The sequence below is a fragment of the Azolla caroliniana genome, unplaced genomic scaffold (genome assembly GCF_043228905.1).
Source record: "Azolla caroliniana isolate FFs.n. ecotype wild unplaced genomic scaffold, voAzoCaro1.0.p SCAF_8, whole genome shotgun sequence".
Taxonomy (NCBI): domain Eukaryota; kingdom Viridiplantae; phylum Streptophyta; class Polypodiopsida; order Salviniales; family Salviniaceae; genus Azolla; species Azolla caroliniana.
Window position 1 is genome coordinate 3,161,507 of NW_028230443.1, and position 22,131 is coordinate 3,183,637.

Consider the following 22,131-nt stretch of genomic DNA (forward strand, 5'->3'; position numbering starts at 1 on the left):
GTATATTGCAGCAGACCTTTAGAGCCCCCTGTTTTTTGTTGGCCTCTATTTCATACCTTCAGATTGCACTTCAAAGGTATGTGAATCAGTATTTCTTCTTGGGTTCTGTTATTTTGCTCTTAAAACGTTACATTCTTCATTATTTTGCTTCATGAATGCTCTATATTGTCTTTCATGGCTTATTTGATTTATGTAGCCAATGTTTGGGTTTGATCTCTTCATAATTGTACTATATCATTATCTTATTAAAGGTAAAAATGCTGATTTTGATTTATTCAGATTGCATTTGAAGATCAATAAATAAATTCCTTTTGGTGTGTGTTATGTCTTTGCTTCAAAATTTCATTCCTTTTGAGGTACTACTTTCTTCATTTCACACGCTTATGGCTTCTTTCTTGTTCAATTTTGCTTCATAAGCGCACTATATCTTCATGCTTGTTTGACATGTCAAAATGTTTTGGTCTTACGTCATCAATGCAAAATTTACTCATGTTTATCTGCTATAGTTGTTTTTGCTTCATGAATGCACTATATCTTCACGCTTCTTTGATACAATTGGACTTTAATTCATAAATGCACTATGCCTTCATGGCTACTTGATATAGCAAAATGTACATGCACTATGCACTATGTCTTCATGGGCACCAGAACTGATGTTTGGTTTCATCCATTGTGAATGAATTTAAAGGTAAAATCACAATTTTGTTTTCTGTTTATGCCTCACATTTCAGCATTTGAATAACCATGTCTCCAGATTTACTTCTCAAATGCACTATATCTCTGTGCTTATGTGATAGATCTTATGTTTGATTTGATCTCTTCTGGTTGTACGTTTCAGATAATACCACATCTATTCATTCATTGGCAATATTGAGAATGTATTCCAATACAAAAGGGAAAAGCTCTTGCACTGTAAGAAACACTGTTAGGAAGAATGGAAAAGTTTCAGGTGGCCGCAAATCTTTCAGTACAATTCATTCCATGTAAGTTAAACAGTTATAAACAGCATTCACTGCTGTAGGAAATCTTTCAATAGACGGACAATATTTAGCATTCTATGAAGTTTTTCAGTACAGTACAATTCATTCCATGTCGGATGAAATCAGTTATGGATGATATATACTATTCTACTGAGTATTTTTATACAATTCCTTTGACGTGTAAAACTGAAATTACCATTGTAATAAGGCTTTCAGTAAAATTCATTCCATGTGCGATGAAATTGGTTGGATGATATGTATTATTCTAGAAAGTCATTATTGTACAGCTCGTTCCATGTAGACTGCAAATTAGTGTTAGACAATATTTGCAATTCTAACAAGGAATTATTGAAAAATCTATAGAGAATGGGCATAGAAAAGAAAAGTGATGTAACCAAGCATTTGAGCTCAACAAAAAGGGATTAAGTCTAGACAATCAATAGAGATCTATAAGCTAAGTCTGCATATTTGAGGAATTGGGATAGAGGTAACTGGTATGTGCTATGATTTTTCAATGGGACGAATTTTAACACATTCAACACTTTAAGCAAGGGAAGGCACTGCAACCCATTCAACACATTAGGTAAGAGAAGGCACTGCATTTCAATGCGACGATTTTTAACATCTTTGCTGTACATCTTGGAACTTGGTATATCTAATGTGCCTTTGGTGGTAAATATTTTAGGAGACTTTCTTTGTATGAAGGTGATTTTAGAGTAGAAATGTCTTTGGAGTTGATTGGGTTCCTCTTTGACTGTATCCTCTACTTGATGAATGGCCATTTGAGAGTTCATTTTGTGGACAACCTTTTTAATGGCTTGTTTTGTTTTGTTCTCCTTGTTGCCCAAGAATCATATTCAGTTTGTTGCAGCATATTTCATTAAAATGCCAAAAATTATCCACATCTGGATGTTCACATTTGTTTTTTGAGCCTTATAACGGACATGATATCTTCATATCTGCGTATAATGTTAGAACTATGTTTGACAGAAGGTTGCAACTATTTTCTATAGAATTAGAACATCCGAAAACACTATTAATCTGTCAATTTGATTCATTGTTCAACAATTATTTCCCACCTTAGAGAGCAATACTTAAAAATTCTGTGCTTCGGATGCATTTGCCTTATTGTAATTTCTGATATTCAATGGACAGATCAGAATCAACCGGAGAAAGGACTGTCAAGAAGTTGAGACTTTCTAAGGCATTGACCATATCAGATGATACAACAGTGTTAGATGCCTGCCGACGCATGGTGACTGTCCGGGCAGATGCAGCACTCCTTACTGATTCTAGTGGTTTGTTGTGTGGGATCATAACCGACAAAGTATTATAGTCAAGTCATGGCAATTGTTTGAATTTTCCAGCAAAATTATTTGCTATAATATAAATGATCATGGTTGTATGACTGTAGGATGTGACCACAAGGGTGGTAGCTGAGAATATGAAACCAGAGGAGACGCCTGTTTCAAAGGTTATGACACGGAATCCTGTGTATGTCATAAATGATACGCTAGCAGTGGAAGCGCTTCAAAAAATGGTTCAAGGCAAAGAAAATGGCTCTCCCTCTCTTTACACTTTCTATCTGACATTTGTATTCTGTATCATATGGTGGCTGTAGCTGTAGCTTTGGTTCCAAAGGTCATTTTGTACTTCTACAGATGTTAATACTACATTTTCATTTTCTCTCAGCTCTAAAGAAGACAATTATTACTCTATTATTTGTTTATCTATGCTTTTTATACTTATTTTGTGCTGTTTTGTAATTATAGGTAAATTCCGGCATCTACCAGTGGTACAAGATGGAGAAGTTACAGCACTTCTAGACATTACAAAGTGCCTTTATGATGCGATTGCAAGAATGGAAAGGGCAGCAGAGAAAGGTAATGCCATAGCTGCTGCTGTTGAAGGTGTAGAACGTCAATGGGGCAATACAGATTCTGGTATGGTTGCGAATCTTTCGAGTTTTGTATTTCTTGAGGATTTATTATGTATATTTAATTTTAGTTATTTGGGGCAATGCACATTTTGGTATGGTTGCCAACCATTTGAGTTTTGTATTTTTACAGGATTTATTTTCAATTTATTTAGTTGTTTTAATTTATGTAGTTTATATTTGGGGCAATGCAGAAATTTTCTACCATTGATATTCTTTTGAATTTTATATTTTCAGAGGACTATGTTTTTGTTTATTTTAATGTATTGTAGTTTACTATCAGGGTCATTGAATCTGGTCGATGCACTACGTGCAAAAATGTTCAGACCATCACTCGAATCAATAATCCATGAAAACTCAAAGTAAGTGTATATGCTTATTCTTGTCGTCATGTATGTGGCCCAAAAATACTTTTATGAGTTGTGTACAACCTGATCACATCGGGGTACAATTATGAGTTTAAAGATGAACATTTTGTATGTAATCCGTTGCATTATGAGTTCCAGGGTGGCAATTGTATCTCCATCGGATACAATTTACATGGCTGCGAAAAAGATGAGAGATTTACGGGTGAACTCAGCAATTGTATCAACAAACAATAAGCCTCAGGGCATCCTCACGTTAGTATGTTTTTATAGTAAGAGCCAAGTACCACTATATTTTAGTTGAATACTTTTAAAACAACATGTCTAACTAACATTATAGTGAATTTAGTTACTCTATACCTGTTTATTGTAAAAAAACCACAAGTTTTAAGGTATTTAAGATGAACCTGCCCCAATGCAAATCTTTCTGTCCACCCCTCAGAAAAATGGTTTTACTAGTTTTGATTTTTGTATTGTTTTTTAAATGATATAACTTAACGTTGCACAACTATTTAGTGGGATAAAATTTATTTTTCTTCCTATTGCTGTTAAACTATAGTGGGACATGGCTCTATCATTTTTTGTTTATTTTTAATACCCTTTAGTATACAGCAATTAATCATATTGTTTCTATTTCTCTCAAGGTCTAAAGACATCTTGATGCGAGTAGTCAGTAAGAATCTTCCACCTGATTTAACAGCTGCTGCAGAGGTACAGTGGTTCTGATTACAAACCGAGATTTTTAATGTGTTTTCTCTAAATATAGGAACACAATGCTAGTTTCCAATAAAATCTGTACATGCCAGGTCATGACACCTAATCCAGAATGCGTTACAATCAATATGACCATTGTGGATGCACTTCATACTATGCATGATGGAAAGTTTCTGCATTTGCCGGTGGTAGACCGAGGTAATAAAATACCATTCATTCTACTGGGAATTATTTTTCATTCATCCTCAAATATAGCATTGTAAAACTTGTAGAATCTGTAGATTCGATCTTTTGTTTCCTCTTTCCTACATGCTTTGCCAAGACAACGTATAGGGCGTTATAGTTTTTTAGAGACATGGATATATCTTTCCTTCTTATTTCAGATGGATACATTATTGCCTGTCTGGATGTTCTACACCTCACACATGCTGCACTTGCAATTGTATGTCGTCCCTAAACCCTAAACCAATATGTATATCATATATCTATGTGGCTCAAGTTGTATACTTTCTAGGTACACTGATGCTTCTTGTTTACATTGTAGGTAGGAACAGATGGTGGGGAAAATGCAGACATGTCAAACTTCATGATGCATAAATTTTTGGATTCAGCTCTTTTGTGGGAACCTGCTGGAGAAGATGATGATAGCCAGAGGTACGCATGTTTCTGCTTCAAAAATTCTTTTTATATTATACTGGAGGGCATTCTATATTCTAACAGTGTTCACCTCTGGGTTAAGTGATGCTTCCATCCCAAAATCTTATGCTGAAAATTATGTCTCGGATGAAATAAAATACACATCAGTAGACACTTTCTCCTTCAAGCTGGAAGACTTAAATGGGAAAGTCCACCGTTTCCAAAGTGGTGAGTAACATCTTATAAACAGAAGGCTGATGATCCTGATTACATGTGCTGCTTCTTCGGACAATATGTTTATGTGATATGCATACATGCATACTTATGCAGACACACATATGGTGTTGTAGATCAGATGTGTACTAGGCCATAGAGAACGCTTATTATGCATATTAGTGGACAGAAAGTGTAGGAATTGATATCCCCTATGATGTCGTTTTATTATGCTCAAATATGAGATTCAACAATTATAGTGTGCTCATTGATTTTCCTTCATTCTGATGTTTCTTCCCATGCCAACGTTGTCTAATATTCAAAACATTTATACAGTTATAAAATATGATCAAATATTTCAAGTCTTAAAGTTTTTGGAAGGGAAGAAAACTTCTAAACTGACTACCATTGATTAATGGTATGCGTATTGAACAGGAACAGAAAACTTGGCCGAACTTACATCCACAATTGTGCAACGAATGGAAATGGATAATGATCAGCCTCTTCACATTACGGTATTAGTATGAATTTTTAAATTATTAATTGGAGATGAATACTAGGGATGGAATTATTGGGTTTCCATAGTGTATCTTAATGCAATGTTTCATTTTCAGTATCTAGATGAAGATGGGGATCATGTTGTGTTGTTAAGCAATAATGACCTAGTAGCCGCAGTAAGTCATGCGAGGTTGCTAGGATGGAAGGTCAGACATATCTCTCTCTCACTCATATTTTATAGCACACTGTCATACCTAGCTTTAGGTTCTATTACCTTCTTAGGAAACATCTAATACTCGGTGTGTAGAAAGGGGCGTAGAAAACTGGTGAACACGAGTGCGATGTCTACATATTTATGAGTGACCCCCCTATAGTGTCAATATGTGCCAATGGCATAAGCCCAAGTGTGGAATTTATAATCAATGATTACACAAATGCAGACACGTTAACAAAAGGATATATTCACATCTCACTTTAAGGGAGGAGAACAACCTACGAGACTGGACAGGAGACTACAAATCTGAAAATATTAAGATTCTTTGAGTTTAGACCTGTAAATCCTTCATTACATTCCATTTGGAGTTTCTAACAATCTCAAAGACATGCAGACCTTGAAGTTGCACCTGGATTTTTTTCATTCATCCAAACATCAGAGCTCACATTGTCAAGAACCAAGGGCTGAGAAGGCTGAAAAAACTTGCATTAAGATGGATAACCGTGAAGAATGGATTTCACCTCAATATACAACTGTTCTAATGGGGGTTGTAATAATAGTTGGTATGAGTACATTCATCTACTTGAGAAGACATTAACACATTGCCTAAGTGATTCTTTGATATGCAAAGATTTTGACATTCACATATATAATCAATCCATCTGGATTTATTGATTTGTTTTAGTTTGAAGATGTGCATGAACTCCATGTAAATAGGCATAAACAAGTCATGTTGGCAGTACGCTGGTCGGCTTCACAAGCAAGCTGCGGGTCTTTTTCAATATATGTTGAGATGGTTGTGACAACCCTTTGGAGACCAAGAGGTCTTTGGTTCAATATGATGATGTGGCATGTAATTTAGGAGAATAGATATATGGTGCAATTCAAAATGGTATACCAATATGAAGTATAAGCTAAAATGAAAAACTAAAATTGTTTTGGAATTTCACTTTCGATTGGTTCTATGATAAAATAGACAAGTAAAGTGCACGCCTAATGTTATCAATGATGGTGTCATCTTCATTTTGTAGAATGAAGGCCTTTTAAATTTCAGAATTATTATAGAGTATGTGGTTGTGCTCTAAACCCCAAAACAATGACATAAAAAGTTCTTCTATATTTCATTCCATGAGCTTGTTGAAATATCGAGTTGGTGAACCTCTGATTTATAAAGCAAAGTTTGCATCATGCATACATCGATTATTAATGCTCTAACATTGCGTTGTGCACAAGTGATGGCTTCTATTAAAGCATTATGAAGCATGCACAATGCATCCGTTCTTCCATTTTTACATATTGTGAACTTGTTTGAAACTCAATAATTCTCTTTTATGAATGTTTAAAGTTTTTTACTTTATCTTAGTACAAATCTATGAAGTCTATGTGAGGGGCCTTAGAATTGTAAGCATATACTTCAAAATAAATCTTCTCCAAGCTTGCTACATCAATGCAGGTGATACCTATGGTCCTAAGAAGTAGGAGCATCTAATGTAAGTGATGTGGTTCTAAGAAATATGATCATATATAATGGAGGTGACATGGTCCTAATAAGTAGGAGCATGTTGATTGAGAGATGTTACCAATACATATTTCAATCCTAGAGAGAGAGAGACAGCCTTGATGATCATGTCACAAATTTCAACAGTTTGAGCCATCGTTTCTTGACACAAAGAAGATTGACTCGATTTTGTATTCCAATCTCACCTCCTTAGAGGGACTAAAGGATGGACTTTTGGGGAAGCTCAATTTGAACCAACCTATAGCTCAAAAGTGAGGCTTCAAGAAACTTCATGGACCTCTGAAATAGAGGGAGTGGACGATTTTTTGATATGCTAAACCCTTCAATGACCTCTCCAACAATAGTCACAACTTAGTATTTACTTATGTTTTTTTAATACTTTTTTAGAATGCTTTGTATGGTTGTATTGGTTCCACAATTCTCTTTTGGCCCATGACCTCCACATGTGCGTGTGTGCGCGCACACACGCGCACATGTATTTGTATGATGTGTGCATTTGGTTCCCTATGTCATGTTTGACCTATGAGAGCGAGAGCATTAACACAGTTGCTCTACTCATATTACAAGTGGGCACGCATGGATAGTTGAAAAGTTAACATACAAAATGGTAAGAAAGAAACGGTAAATGTAACTTATAATTGTATGGCAAGCTTATTGCGACAAAATAGTGACCATTCTCATTAATGCACTTGTCCCCATGAAATTGATAATTCCATCATTGAACAATGCAAACAATATTAAAAATAGAGGTGCATAGCCAACCATGAATGAACTCTAGGAGATTGAAGAAAAAAACTCATTTACCTTTATTGCAAATTTAGGTTTTGTAACTCTGAACATTACATCAACATGGACACCTTATCCTTCCATTGCATATGTTAATTTGGTGATATGATGCAGAATATATTTGATTGATGACCGAATGGGATGATAACATGAGGAAAACTGAATTTTATGAGATGATGGCAATGATAGAGAAGATTGGTTTAGAAATATGAGTTGATCAAAGAAGCACTTGAGCCATATAAAGATATATCACTTTGATCCAAAACAAGTTTCTATACCAATTAAAAAGGGGAAACCCGTTGACAAAACCTGATTATATGCCGATTGAGAAAGTCGACTCTTTCATTATATATTACTAGTCACAAATATGTAACCATGGATATGCGGTCACTTTCACAAAAGAAAACTACTTTAAATGTATCTTTCAAACTTTATTGAATGTTGGGACATATGCATCTTATCTTTATACATTTGTAAGATTAACACAATCTCTATGAGCATGATGAGCAAAAAGGGTAGAGAATTGGATGGACCGACGAATGAATGGTCCACATTGTTGTCGTTAATTGACAAGAAAAAATGGACTCGTTGAGAATCCGAGTGATTACTCATTGGTCAATATGCCCACATATATCTCACATTATTTGGGTGCAAGGTTTTGTCTAATGGTTCCAATTGTTGGCCTCCTAAAATCAAACCTTATCCCGTTCTACATATATGTCACATTGTTTGGGTGCGAGGGTTTGTCCAAAGGTTCCAATTGTTCGCCTCCTAAGGTCGAACCTTATCACGTTCTTTCCCTTCACCCGAATGATTGTTGTCGTTGCCTTCTCCATTTAAAGACTAGGTTTTTATTTAATACATACCTTGACAGTGATCAATGGTATTCGTTACTATTCTCATGGGAATCTTTCGAAGGGTGGCTAGTTGTATGGCGGACGCTTCGAGGGGGGGGGGGGGGGGGGTCGGGGGAGTCCAAGATGCAAAGGAGCATTCTGCATTTCCACACAAAGAAGAGCTCATATGTGGTCGAATCCATCGATCCATCCATTGTCGCCTCTGTTCACATCCATTGTCTCATCCGTGGCGTGTTTGTATGATATGCTTATCAATATGTAGTTCGTGTTGAAGCCATTTGTCCGAACCAAATTGTCGAAACCAACAGGCCATTGTTGGAGCCCTAAACACGCATGTGTATGAGATGCCTAGCAATATGTAGTTCATGTTGAAGCCATTTGTCCGAGCCAATTTGTCGAAACAAACATGCCATTGTCGGAGCCCTAAACACGCGTGTGTATGAGATGCCTAGCAATATGTAGTTCATGTTGAAGCCATTTGTCCGAGCCAATTTATCGAAAGAAACAGGCCATTGTCGGAGCCCTAAACACGCGTGTGTATGAGATGCCTAGCAATATGTAGTTCATGTTGAAGCCATTTGTCCGAGCCAATTTGTCGAAACAAACAGGCCATTGTCGGAGCCCTAGCCTGTCCATCTATTGTCCATCCATCCATCCATCTCTCTTCTCTTCTTCTTCTTCTTCTTCTTCTTCTTCTTCTTCTTCTTCTTCTTCTTCTCTTAAAAGACATTAACTAATAACAAGTGCTTCATTCATTCATTCTTCTCTTCTAAAATCTTCATCCTCCTTCCCCTGTTTCTCTGTCTCTGTCTCTGTCTCTGTTTCTAATCTCTGTCTCTGTCTCTGTCTCTAATCTCTGTTTCTGTCTCTGTCTCTGTCTCTAATCTCTGTCTCTGTCTCTGTCTCTAATCTCTCTCTGATCTATCAATTCCTTCAGTAAAGGGACACGTCTCTTTTCCCTTTTTTTTCTTCTCTCTCTGACACCCACTACATACATACATACTTCAACCCTTCTCCCGAGCTTCCATGGCTACTACCACGTCAATCCATCCCCCTCACCCCACCCCTCATCCTTTTTGCCCTCTCCCTTCCCCTTCCCCCCCTCCCCCTTGACCTCCGATCACACCCCCCACGCTTAATTCCAGCTCCCTGCACCTGCTGGGGAATATCGCCCTCCTCTGTGAAAACCCTAATTTGTTTTCTCTATGTGCACAGAAACTGACATTTCGACATCCTCTGCGTGCCATTGCTCTTGCCTGAATCCGTTATTTCGACCCGAGTCCTTTACATTCCAGAGCTGTGCAGAAACGATTAGATTGATTCAAAACAGGGTCCGTGTTAAAAACCCTAAAATTTCTTGCTCGTACTGTAGAAAGAAAGAAGGTTTTGTGTACTGCTCGTCCCTCTATAAAGTTCAAGAAATTCAGAATTGTGTAGGAAAAACCAGATTGATTAGAAATAGTGCTTGGGCTAAAGAAACCGGTTCTGTTTGAGTTACTGATCCGGTTTCTACTTCTCGCCTCAGGAATCCAGCCTCTGAAAAGTTCCAATCCATTTGGAACTGTAGTTTCTGCGAATTTCTAAAATCACAGCCTTTGTGAAAAATCTGATTGATGAAAGCAGCATATGGGTAAATCTCAATTGTATTGAGCTGCTTTATCATATTGCTACGAACTGAAAAACTACGATTGCTGTAAACAGTCCAAAACTAGAGCTTTGTTGAAGAAGGCTCAAAACGGGGCCTGTGGCAAATAATCCATTTTCATTGAGATGCCTGGGCATATCATTCCTAGAAACTGAATAATCCCATCTTCTGTGAAACCCTAAAACAAGTTATCCAGTAGAGACCCATTTTTCGAGATGCCTAATCATATTACAAGGACATCCTTTTCTCGTCTGGGGCCTGCTTTTTTGGTCTATTTAGGATGTATGGAACCTGGCCGCTGGGCAACTGCAATGGAAGCAGGGTCAAGACTCGGGTTAGAGCTCGTCTGGGTGTTGATATCAGCTTGTGCTTTCTCAGCATTTCTACAATCTCTTTCCAATCGTCTTGGCCTCGCAACAGGAAAGAACCTTGCTCAGGTTAGATTATATATCCATGATCAACTTTTACATAGCAATATTCCTTTATGGCTCCTAGATTGTAATACTCTTTTGATAATGTGCAAGAAGAAAGTGTGCCTTGTGAGTGATTGAATGATGTGAATTGCTACAGTGCCCAACAATTTAGAACCGTTATTCATGAAATACTCAATAGCTATCAAACTCCTATAGTTTGCAAGAAGTAAGAGTATTGGTAGAACGATGTGAATTGGTGGATTGCTCAACAAACTTAAACACATATCTACGAATAAAGCATACTGTTTCAATTGAAAAGAAGAAAAAGGTTGCCTTGGCCATTTGTAGTGATTGAATGAAGTGAATTGATATGTTTCACAACAATTTCAAACACTTTTGTGCATAAGTTATATCTACTGTGTCAGTCAGTTGAAAAGAAGGAAATGTATAACAATCACAGTTTCTATACTTGTTCAATTGCAAAAAAGTGAGACTTTATGCCCTCTGAGTGGTAGAGTAAAAGCCAATCCATATGTTTCTCAACAATTTTGAAAGCTCATCAGAGTCAAGAAATGAACAATACTAATACTTAAATATGAAATGCTACACTGGTCTCTAAAGATTAGAACATTAATGTATAAGGCTCACAGCTACAATACAGGTTCCATTGCAAAGAAGTAAAAGTATGCCGTATGAGTAGTAGAATGATAGGGAATTATTATGGGACTTCACAATTTTGGAAGCTCATCAGGTTCAAGAAACAACCATTTCTAACGTTTAAATATTACTGACTTTCCTGGTGTCTAAAGATTAAATATAACAGCAGAAGTTGATGTCCGAAATCCCTGCAAATATGCAGGCAATGTGCTGCCATGAGTTAATGGCAAATAATGAAACCATGGAAAAACATGTAATCTATAATAAAGCTTTTACTGTAATCTGTAAACATGTAATAAAGCTTTTATTGTAATGAACGGAAAAGTTTATGAAATTTATAAACCTTTGCTAGCTTGAATGTTTGCTTTGGTTCTGGCACTTGAAGACCTGGAAGAATTTTAAACGGATTTGGTGTTCATATGTGGAGACATAACTGTATACATGATAAACACCATCATTGGTCATGGTTGTTTCTCATCTGTAATGTAGCTTGATGCTGATCACTCATTATTTAGATGGAATGCGAAAGTCTAGAATATTTCAAGGTGTAAAAAATTGATATTGGCTGTGATCAGGATGAGGGAAGTGATATATGAAGTGCACACTTTAACTAAACCATGAATAGTTTAGACTGTTAATAATGAAGGTGACATTTTTACATTGTTTTTTGTGTATGTGGGTTTTGCAAGATATTTTTTGTGTTGATCAAAATATGAGATCCAAATTTGTTTATGAAAACCATTTTCATGCTTGTCTCTCATTGGATTTGGTATTTCAGATATGCGGTGCTGAGTATCCACGATACCTATCCATGATTTTATGGTTCCTGTGTGAAGTTTCAATTCTTATTTTGGACCTTAGCACGGTATGCCAAATCTTGCAATAAAGTCTTGTTTACTTAATTAGGTTGTTCCTTAAAATACATTTGTATTTCTTTTTCTAGGTGTTGGGGATAGCCATAATATTAAATTCATTGCTGGGCTTTTCAATGATATCCAGTGTGATTATTGCGGCGGTTGATTCTATCATTTTTCTTTTGTTTCTTCCTCATTTGGTAAGGAACTTCAAATTATTCTGCTCGCATTCAGTTCAGTCGGTTAAGTTTTAAGTAAGATTTCAGTTTTCACATTCTTTAGAAAGTCAAGGACTCTATATGAGACCGGAGGTTCTGTCTTTCCATCTTACAGTCAGATTTGTTTTATATTAGTCTTATTGATATGAATTTATCAACATGTGGAAATAGTCTCATGCTGCCCAACTTTATCTTACACAAATCTTCACTTGAAAAGCTATTTTATGTCCTATGATTTGAGGATGGTTCGTTAAATGAAATTTACTGAGTGTATTCTTCACATTTAACTAGAGAGACTGGAATGGAGTTGTCAGGAAGGAATTCCTCCCCACTCTCCCCCCAAAAAGCAAAATTAAAAATAAAAGATAAAATTAACAGAAAATAAATAAAGATATCTCTGAGAAAAAACATCTAAACGCAGATAAGAACTACATTCCAAAATGAAATTATATGCTTGTATCACTATAAAGATATTGATTCAATCTTGTCAAAATTTGTAGAATAGAAGTGGCATATTCCAAGTCCTGAACTAAAGAGGAGTTTGCATTTGTGCTATTTTCAGGGCTTGTACAAAGCAGCACTTCTCATTGCCAGCATCATGGGTGTGGTTCTCTTAAGTTTTACTGCTGAGACCTTATATAATAATATTTCCAGTGCACCTGCAGCATTTCAAGGACTCATTCCAATGTTTAGGGGAGAAATAATATATATTGCTTCCGGAATTTTAGGTTCCAATATTTTACCGACAAACATTTATCTTCAGTCTGCACTGTTTGAAGTAATCAAATTGTTTTTCATAGCTCTATTAATCTTTTAATAGTTTACTTATATTTGAAAACATTTGAAATCTGCTTTTCCACATAATGCAGAATGGAAAATTTCAGGATAGTCAAAATTCTGGTTTGCCACTTCGTTACAGTGCCGTAAATATCACTGCAGCTTCTGGTACTCTGTTCCTTGTCATTTTGGCTGTTTTAAGCTCAGCAGCAGCAATTTTTCATAATTCTGGTCATGTTGTTGTTATTCTTCAAGATGCCCAAGCACTCATGGAACAGGTGATATTTTGTTTGTCTGAACCAGTTATGTTGTGTATAGGATAAAATGGACACGTCTATAGCATCAACGTGGAAAGTTTTCTTTGTCTGTACTGTATTGGTTACACCTGTGCCATCTTATTAGCACAGAGCATTCATTTACTCTTCTCAAATTTGATGGCTCACGAAGTATTTTCAAACTCTTTATTGTTTTTAGTTTATTCTTAAGCTTTATTGCAGAATGCATGCATTCACTCTTCTCAAATTTGATGACTCGTGGAGTCCCTTGTTTTAACTCTTTATTGTTTTATGTTTGATTCTTAGGCTTCCTTTACTCTTTGGTTATCTTTCTATTATTCTCTTCGAGATTGGTTCTCTCTCTAAACTTGTTAATGCTCATCATGGCCGACTTTCAAGCATCCAGATTGTGTTACATAGTTTCTTTTCTATAAATATTATTCTTGGTAATCAGAAGGACGTTGGCCAGATGGAATTACACATTCATAAGAATCAGTGCACAATTGTTGTATGGATTGCAGGCTATTTATGTATATCATGGTTGTTTTTCAGGTATTAAGCAACTCGGTTTCTCCTGTTGCTTTTGGATTTTCCTTCATTTGTGCAAGCCAAATTTCAACATTAAGTGGGACAATGGCAGGGCAGGTGGCAGCACAGGGGCTTTTAGGTTTGAAGCTGCCGTTTATGTTACATCATATTTTTACCAGATTAGGAGCAACCATTGCAGCTCTGTTTCTTGTATGGAGTTTTGGGAGTGAAGGAGTTTACCAGGTCCTCATTTTTCTCCAGGTCATCCTAACATTGCAGCTTCCATTTGTAATAGTCCCTTTGGTTAAAGTAACATCTTCCCAGAGAATTATGGGCAACTATAAGAACTCCTTGTTCGTGGAGACAATATCCTGGATTTGCTGTGGAATTATCTATGTGATGGATGTTTGGGTGATATTTGACTTGTTTTTTGGCGAATATGATGAATATATGATCTCAGGAAGTTGGAATTTTCTTCGAGATTTAGTTGAGTTAAGTACAAAATGGGGAGAAGTGGTTCGTTTTCTATGCTGCATCACAACTGTGGGTCTTGCAACCTCATCAACATTGCTTCTAATGTGGATGATCTCCACTCCATTTAAAGTACGGCGGACCAAACAACTGATGAGGTCTGTCAGTGCCCCCATGGAATGTATTCCAGAAATTTCAGAGGGAAAATATGTGGAGGCCAAGAAAACATTTCAAGAATTTGATCTTTATAATGATCATGTCTTGCCTGAGGTGGCAAAGACTGATTGCTCTAAAGCATTGGAGGCAGATGAACTTGCTAATGATCCATGTGTTATGTCCACAACAAAAGTAGTGGAAGAAGTACAATTAGAAGATATCCCGCTAGATTGTGCTGAGAATTTGGCATCTCAGAAGGAACCTTATGTGGAGGCGAAAGTAGAAGTTTCAACATCCTCAGTTGATGATATTACATTTCTTCTTTGCAACCAGGGACAAGAAATCCAGTCAAAGACAAATATGAAGGAAATACCAGGTTTAGTAAGTACGTCAATCCCTGGTGATACTTTTCCTTCAGTTAACTCTTGTTCCAAAATTCTTATACCATTGTTGGTTCCTTCATCTGAACCAAACAAAATTGATCAGCATGATGCTGGAAAATCTGATGCAAATAGAGACATTGAACACCCCAAACAAACCGATGAAGAAGTTGATGGTAATGAGCTGTTTGATAAGGATGATGATTATATAGATGGTTGGGAGACCCTAGAGCAAGATAATGCTTTTCAGAGAAATCCATCTATTCTAGGAGGTAGTGTTAATTCATCCACATTAGAAGAGCCAGGATCAGAAAAAAGCTTCAGTGCAAGAAGTGATGCAAGTGAAAGTAGCTGTGGTGGCAGTGGCAGTGGCAGCCTTTCGAGATTGTCAGGATTGGGTAGGTCAGCGAGAAGGCAATTTTCTGGCTTACTTGATGAATTTTGGAGTAAACTGTATGATTTACATGGACAAACAGTAGCTTTACCACAAGGAAAACCAGGAGTACGTAGCTTCAAAGCTTCACAAATGGACACCTTAGGGTATTATCCATCTGTGGGTTATAATGATACATTTGGTAATTTGCATACATTTGCACAGAAATCTTGGCACAAGAATGCAATGGGCGATCTGGTTGATCCAGCTTTGCATTCTAGGTATCCTAGTTCACCATCAGACTCTCTCGATAGCCTCTATCCTCAATCCTATTCTTCCCATAATCTGGAAGCTCGGAGATATTCAAGCCTGAATTTTCCATCTTCTAGGGATAATGTTGATAACCAACCTCATACTATTCATGGGTACAAGATGGCCTCCTATGTGGAAAGAAGTCGTACATTTTCTATGGGATTGGATGTTAGTCCATTTATAGTAGAGAGGCAAAGACCAGCTTTACATGAGCAGACTTCACATGCTGCTACCTTCAACAGGCTTCAAGTATCATCCAGCACTGGATTTGAGAGTAATCTTTCATCCAACTCCAGTCAATCAAAGTTTCCCGGACCATATGCGAAACAAAGGTTGTTTGGGAACTCTTCAGCAAGTAACTCATTCCATAATGAAACTGAGTTGCTGGACATGTCTAGAGGGACTCATAGGATGCCATACACTGGGCTGGATGCTTCAGTCTGGGATCCTCTTGTGTATAGAGTTACAGGGGAATTGAATATTCCGCACAATGATCATAAGATAGTGCAGTTGGGTGAAAAGGACATAGTTAGCCCCTCTTACACACAGCGGCCTGCTAGTCAAGGATATTTTGGTATAAATACAAATGATAGTGAAGGCTTCAAGTCCCAAGTTGAAACAGCATTATCATTTGATGAAAGAGCACCATTATCCTTCGATGAAATTTCTCCCCCACAATCACGAAAAGATGCATTTTCAATTCAATCATCTTCACTTTGGTCCACACAACCATTTGAACAACTCTTTGGCTCATCTCACTCAAGCACTAGTATATCTCCTAACACAACAGACATGACAGTGAGTCAGAGTGGAACTTTGTCATCTTTAATTCTAGCAAATGATCACGACATTGCTATTTTGAATGCTTTACGGATATGCATACGCAAGTTGCTTAAGTTGGATGGTTCGGACTGGCTTTTCCGATTTGAGAGTGGCTTGGATGAAGATCTTATTGGCACAGTTGCTAAGAGAGAGAAGGTCCTCCTCGATGCAGATGCCAAAGAGCTCTATAAGGTGCAGACATTGAATGAGCAATTTTTGGTTGGTGGCTCTCAGAAACAATTTGCAAAGAGTGATGTTGATCCAACATTGGCTGCATCAGGCGTGCCACATTGTGGTGAGGGATGCGTTTGGAGTATGGAACTGGTAGTAAGCTTTGGGGTGTGGTGTATTCATAGAATTTTGGAATTAGCGTTGATGGAAAGCAGACCAGAGCTTTGGGGAAAATATACTTACGTTCTTAATCGTCTTCAGGTATAGCTTTGCAACCTTTTGTTCTATGGCAGTAAAAATTTCAAGCTTAGTGCTGCATTTGATCTTCTAAAGTGTATACTTATCCTCTGTGCTGTGATTTTGCTCTCGACTAATTTACAAATAACAAAGTGGAACTTTTAAAATACCCAGAAGTCCAAAGTTTCTGTTAAAGAAGATGGGTAAACATCTATGTGTAGATGCTAAAAATGTTCATTTCATCGTCACTGAGCCCTGGAAAAAAAACACTCTGAGCTCGACAGTTCCAGAAAGAATAATCTTGGTTTATCAAGATTTTCTGGCTTTCTCCCATTGAAGAAGTGATTGCTTCCATGACTTAATAAAATAAAGAACGAAGTAACTGGAAGATGTTTTTTCAAAAAGAAGGAAGATGTGAGAATAGTCAGTCATCTCATGCAATCAATCATTGAACTCTCCTCTGCCACCCTCTGCAGTCAGCCCTTGTGCTTGCCAATGTTGTCTGCTGTATGGAAACTGCTCTCCTTCTCCCCAGTGTTTTGATATCATGTCTATTTTCCTTAGGTCCAACTTATGCTCTATACCCATCTCTGACCTATCTAGCAGACTATGTGTTCCATTTAGACTGTATGTTCTATCTGATTGTAATGTCCTGATCCAAGTGGGATTGTTTTCAAAGCAAGTTGATCATTGTAAGAGTGGCATCTTGAAAGATTTAACATAAGATGGAGACATATCCTGTAGAAATTGAGCTGAACAGAAGTCATTCAAATTTCATTCTGAAAAATAAGTTAACCATGGAAGCGAAGCTGGACCAAATGATAGAATAATTACAAGAAAAAGAAAGATTCCATACTCGAGAAAAAACATGGAAGAAGACCGGGACCAAACTCTTATACATCCATTTGGTTGATGTCTCCCAGTCAGCCTAGCCTATCCACAAGCACAGGTTACTGTTTCTCTTATTTTCTGTATACTCATTACTTATATCACGTTTGTTGCTCAGGCTGGAAATTTTTTCCTATTTCTAAATTTAAACATGGTGTTTTTTATGCATTATATGCATATTTCCCATTCGTCTAGCCTCTAGGTGCTGTATGATATATTCTGCTATGGTTTTCTTGGGGAGGATGAGTCTTTGTTTTCTGAAGTTCCATATCTCTATGCTTTTAACAAATGATATATTCCTGGCATTTTCATCAAGCAATCCAACCAAGAGGAAGCTGTAGATAATGATATCTCCTTGAGCGAGTGTTAGAAATTAGTGTTTCTACAGAAGGTTGGAAACTAGCTGAAACTTTGAATATCTAGACTAGCTACAAATTACAAATAGAAAAAGAAACGTTACTGATGAAATGTAGATCTGAATTTCCAGACAAGAAATTAAAATATAAGTTTGATGTGATATTTTTTATGTAAATGTTTTTTGAATAATGTACAAATAAATAAAAATTTAAGTTCCCTTTCTGAGTTTCTGGAAAGGAAAAAATGCATCAGGACTTTTTGCTGTTTCTGGCTATTAAGAAAGTCTTTTGGGGAAGATAGATTGTGGGTAATTAGCAAGAAGGATCCGTTATGTGTGAAGAGAGAGAAGATATCAACAATGAATTGACATTATGGATGCAAGATGATGGTGATTGGAAAGTGAAGGATGAGTTATACTTGTGGGTTTCTCAGACATGGGGTAATTCTTGGCTGTGCAATGGATTTGGGATCTTTGGACTTTCTCATATGGCTGTGTATGTGTCTGTCGTTTTCCTCTGTGTAAAAGGGGCTCAACTTATAGTGTTTCAGAGAGGTACATCAATACCTGTTTGGATCTTTGTGGTTTTGGTACTATTCTCTAATCTGTTTTTTCTGTTGTAGAGAGAATGGCTTGTGTCTTACTGTCTCATTGTATGAACATACACCATTAATACAAATTTATTAGAAATTGTGGTTAAAGTAGACCCGCTAGCTATTTTTGAATACAAATCATTTGGTTCCTCTCTTCTATATACTTACTACACTTTCTAGAATAGTGCACGTGGTATAAGTTAGGAATTGTTTGGTGGGATATTTTATGTGTCCACCCATCTAGCCAGTTGATCTAGAGTAAATGTTATTCATTAATTGATCATGTTTATTTGGTTAATTATGTGCTTTGGAGTGTGGAGTCCTAATATCCAGTTTTCATCTGGTGAAACAGGGGGTACTTGATCCCGCATTTTCAAAGCCACGTACAATCTCAACTTCATGTATCTGTGTGATTTCAGAGGTTCCTGATGTAAAACAATGTATTATGAAGGATGTTGGAGAAACTGGATTTTCTGCCAGTCCACAGTCTTGGCCCTGGGGGCATAATCCAAGTATCCCTAAAGGGAAAGGGGCAAGTGTGAATGTCTTTTTGGATATTATTAGAGTTGTTGAGATGGCAATCGGCTCTCGGAAAGGGCGGACAGGAACGGCTGCCGGTGATGTGGCTTTCCCAAAAGGGAAAGAAAATCTTGCCTCTGTTTTGAAGCGTTATAAGCGACGTCTTAGCAGTAAGAGTTTGGGAACAACAGGAAATGTTAATTATAATAATAATATTAGCAGTGGGGTTTCAAATCACAGAACATTGGCAGCGAATCCTTTGTTGTGTAGATCCTAATTTCTTTACTTCCAAAACAAAGACGTGTTCTTCATATCCTGAGTCTTGGCATTGGGTGTGTAATTTGAGTACCCTTAGAGGGAAAGGTGGAAGTGTACCTATCTTTTTCATTACTACTAGATTCATTGAGATGGTAATCATCTTTCAGAAGGGGCCAGACAGATAGGACCGCCAATGCATTGGCCTCCCAAAAGGGAAAGGTTATTATTGCGCCTTCTGTTATAAGCAACATAATAGCAGTAAGAGGCCGGGAACAACAGGTAATGCTAATAATAATAACAATAATAATAACATTAATAATAATAATACCAGCAGTGGTTTGAAATGGCAGAACACTGCCAATGAATCCATTGTTGTGTAGACCCTACTATCTTTACCTTCAAAAACATATATTTTCTCCTTAAGAGTAAAGTTTGCCCCTTTGCAAGGGGTGGGGCCATGCTCATGGTTCTAAAATTGACGGAACAGTTAAAAGTTTCTTTGGAAGGTGGTTTTGGAGTCTGGATTCTTGTCCAATCTTGTATCATAGGTGAGCAAACTATAAAAATGCTCCATAGAACCAAAACCCAAACCTGAACCTTCAACAGAGGCTGAAACCATGAGCTGGCATGGATTCTCAGTGCTTTTTATCCAATGTTTATATGGTATAATTACAAATCCAGTTTTGTTGGAAAACTCGCTTTCCAGAGCTGAATTAGCAACTCCAGCGGTGCAATGAGAAAAAGGTATATAATGTTTTGCTTCAAATGATGTAATTGAAAAGTAAAAGCTCACTTAAAGAATATGAGCTTTGTATACAGTATCTCCTGTCAAGGCCATATCAAATTCTGGTCATCATCCAAAGGCAAAATTTGTGTAGTCTTTACATGTATATGTTCACCAGAAATGCAAGTAGTGTCTATATATTTACCTCAATTCTGTCTATATTGCCTGAACAAATTAAATCCCGTTATTTGTGTACATAGAAAAGTATGGCTGCTTTCTATATTTTCAAACAAATGTTGATTCTAGTGCTCATTCGTTTTGAATTCTTCTTATTTGTTACGTTTTAACAGAAGAGTTACTTACACATTGTTTATTTGTCTTAGTATATGACACTAAACTTGACATTTACATTGGATCTTCAGCAATGCCCTGATAAGAATCAAAACATTCTTGGGAATTCACCTTGTATCATAATTATCACGATTCGTTAATGTCATTACATAATAATGTAACATTTATCTTATGAATATGCATGTGGGTGAGCATATATAGAAGAAAATTCTCTATGAAACATTCTTAACTGTCAACAAAATTGTAATGCTAAAGGAATGATGCACTAAATTGACTAAAAGAAGTGGACAGACATACAAGGTAGAGTAAAAGAAGATGAAAATGCAGGAAGAATGTATAGAATGCCTTGCCATAAGAATGAGTTCTTTCCGTAACTTTTATTTGAAGGGTTCGTCGTTTCAATTGAGGTTTCACACCAATTGATAACATTATATTTTCATGTGCCCAAGTGATCATTGATCATTCTTAGGCTACTAAATGATCATGTCAATCTAAGAACTCATGGTAGTGATCTAAGCACTTCATTTAAAAACATTCAAATGATATGGAAAAATACAAAACATGCCTCTTATAACAATGTAACACATGCTTAATTTCATTAATGAAATTAACACCAATATAATGGGTATTTGCACAATTCACATGGGTTGACTCAAAATCAAAGATGGGAATCATTTTTCCTGTTTTTGAGGTATTTGGGATTGCATCATAATTGGGATATGGGCAATGCTTTTGTGTTTCATGGTAGGCGTGGAGTCAAAACATATCTACGAAAAATGTGGAGATTCTTTCCTCGGTGGAGTGTTTGTCTTGCTTATTGGCAATTCAACATGTTCCACTACCCATGTAGTTAGTGGGTGACCATACCACATTGTGACACCCATTGTAAGCAATATTTTTCACACATTTATTAATATAATTGTGTGTTTTCAAGAGAGAGAGAGAGAGAGAGAGCACAAAGACAAGCGTTGGAAAGCCCTCGAGTAGAGCTTCGCAACGAGATATAGCAAGTTGAATTTGGCGGTTTGTACGAGAAGCAACGATAGCAATAAGGAATCTTGTGTTGTCGGCATCCACATACTCAGAACTCATTGTGGGTCTTCGATTGCTTTCAAAATCTTCGACCTCTTCAATCGGGTGAGTTCTGATTTTCTCTCTTGTTCATGGAAAATTGTTTTTATCCTGGATCGATATAATGATGGACATAAACATGAATTCCTCACAAATTGTGGGGGATATTGATATGGAAACAATCGATCCAAAAAAGAGTAATGTGATGGTTGAATGTAATCGTGAAATTGAAGACATTGGAAGCTCTAAGAGGTTTGAGGGAATTGAAGAAATTAATGAGAAAAAATTAACATATGCCGAAATAATACATGTAGATGAAGTTGACAAGGATCACTGTAATTGGGATAATTTATGGGGAATTGCCA

General features: G+C 36.8%; 2 protein-coding genes across 3 annotated transcripts; both read left to right on the forward strand.

Moving 5' to 3' along the window:
- LOC147860793 (CBS domain-containing protein CBSCBSPB3-like) lies at positions 1-6,231 on the forward strand. 2 transcript variants are annotated; one of them, XM_087323857.1, is made up of 15 exons: positions 1-76; positions 839-983; positions 2,136-2,307; positions 2,395-2,527; positions 2,753-2,923; positions 3,200-3,278; positions 3,423-3,536; positions 3,926-3,992; positions 4,088-4,193; positions 4,379-4,437; positions 4,540-4,649; positions 4,735-4,859; positions 5,280-5,359; positions 5,459-5,548; positions 5,951-6,231. In XM_087323857.1, exons 2-15 carry the CDS (start codon positions 877-879, stop codon positions 6,152-6,154), a joined length of 1,617 nt encoding a protein of 538 aa, XP_087179983.1. In that variant the 5' UTR covers positions 1-76; positions 839-876; the 3' UTR covers positions 6,155-6,231. The 2 variants fall into 2 exon arrangements, with proteins under 2 accessions (XP_087179983.1, XP_087179984.1); XM_087323858.1 differs by lacking the exons at positions 1-76; positions 839-983 and adding an exon at positions 1,081-1,091.
- Positions 6,232-9,939: 3,708 nt separating this feature from the next.
- On the forward strand, positions 9,940-20,656 carry EIN2 (NRAMP metal ion transporter family protein). Its single transcript, XM_087323997.1, has 8 exons — positions 9,940-10,800; positions 12,212-12,298; positions 12,377-12,487; positions 13,068-13,283; positions 13,375-13,560; positions 14,110-17,031; positions 19,196-19,899; positions 20,108-20,656. The coding sequence occupies exons 1-7, from the start codon at positions 10,579-10,581 to the stop codon at positions 19,637-19,639; spliced, it is 4,188 nt and encodes a 1,395-aa protein (XP_087180123.1). The 5' UTR covers positions 9,940-10,578; the 3' UTR covers positions 19,640-19,899; positions 20,108-20,656.
- The last annotated feature ends 1,475 nt before the right edge of the window (positions 20,657-22,131 follow it).

Bases quoted from the DNA above. Each gene is read 5' to 3' on its own strand.
- EIN2 (XM_087323997.1), top strand. From the start codon at position 10,579: ATGCCTAATCATATTACAAGGACATCCTTTTCTCGTCTGGGGCCTGCT. The intron at 13,284-13,374 runs GTAATCAAATTG...CACATAATGCAG, and splicing joins TTCAGTCTGCACTGTTTGAA to AATGGAAAATTTCAGGATAG. The intron at 17,032-19,195 runs GTATAGCTTTGC...CTGGTGAAACAG, and splicing joins ACGTTCTTAATCGTCTTCAG to GGGGTACTTGATCCCGCATT.
- LOC147860793 (XM_087323857.1), top strand. From the start codon at position 877: ATGTATTCCAATACAAAAGGGAAAAGCTCTTGCACTGTAAGAAACACT. The intron at 2,308-2,394 runs GTATTATAGTCA...GTATGACTGTAG, and splicing joins GTGGGATCATAACCGACAAA to GATGTGACCACAAGGGTGGT. The intron at 2,528-2,752 runs GCAAAGAAAATG...TTGTAATTATAG, and splicing joins GCTTCAAAAAATGGTTCAAG to GTAAATTCCGGCATCTACCA.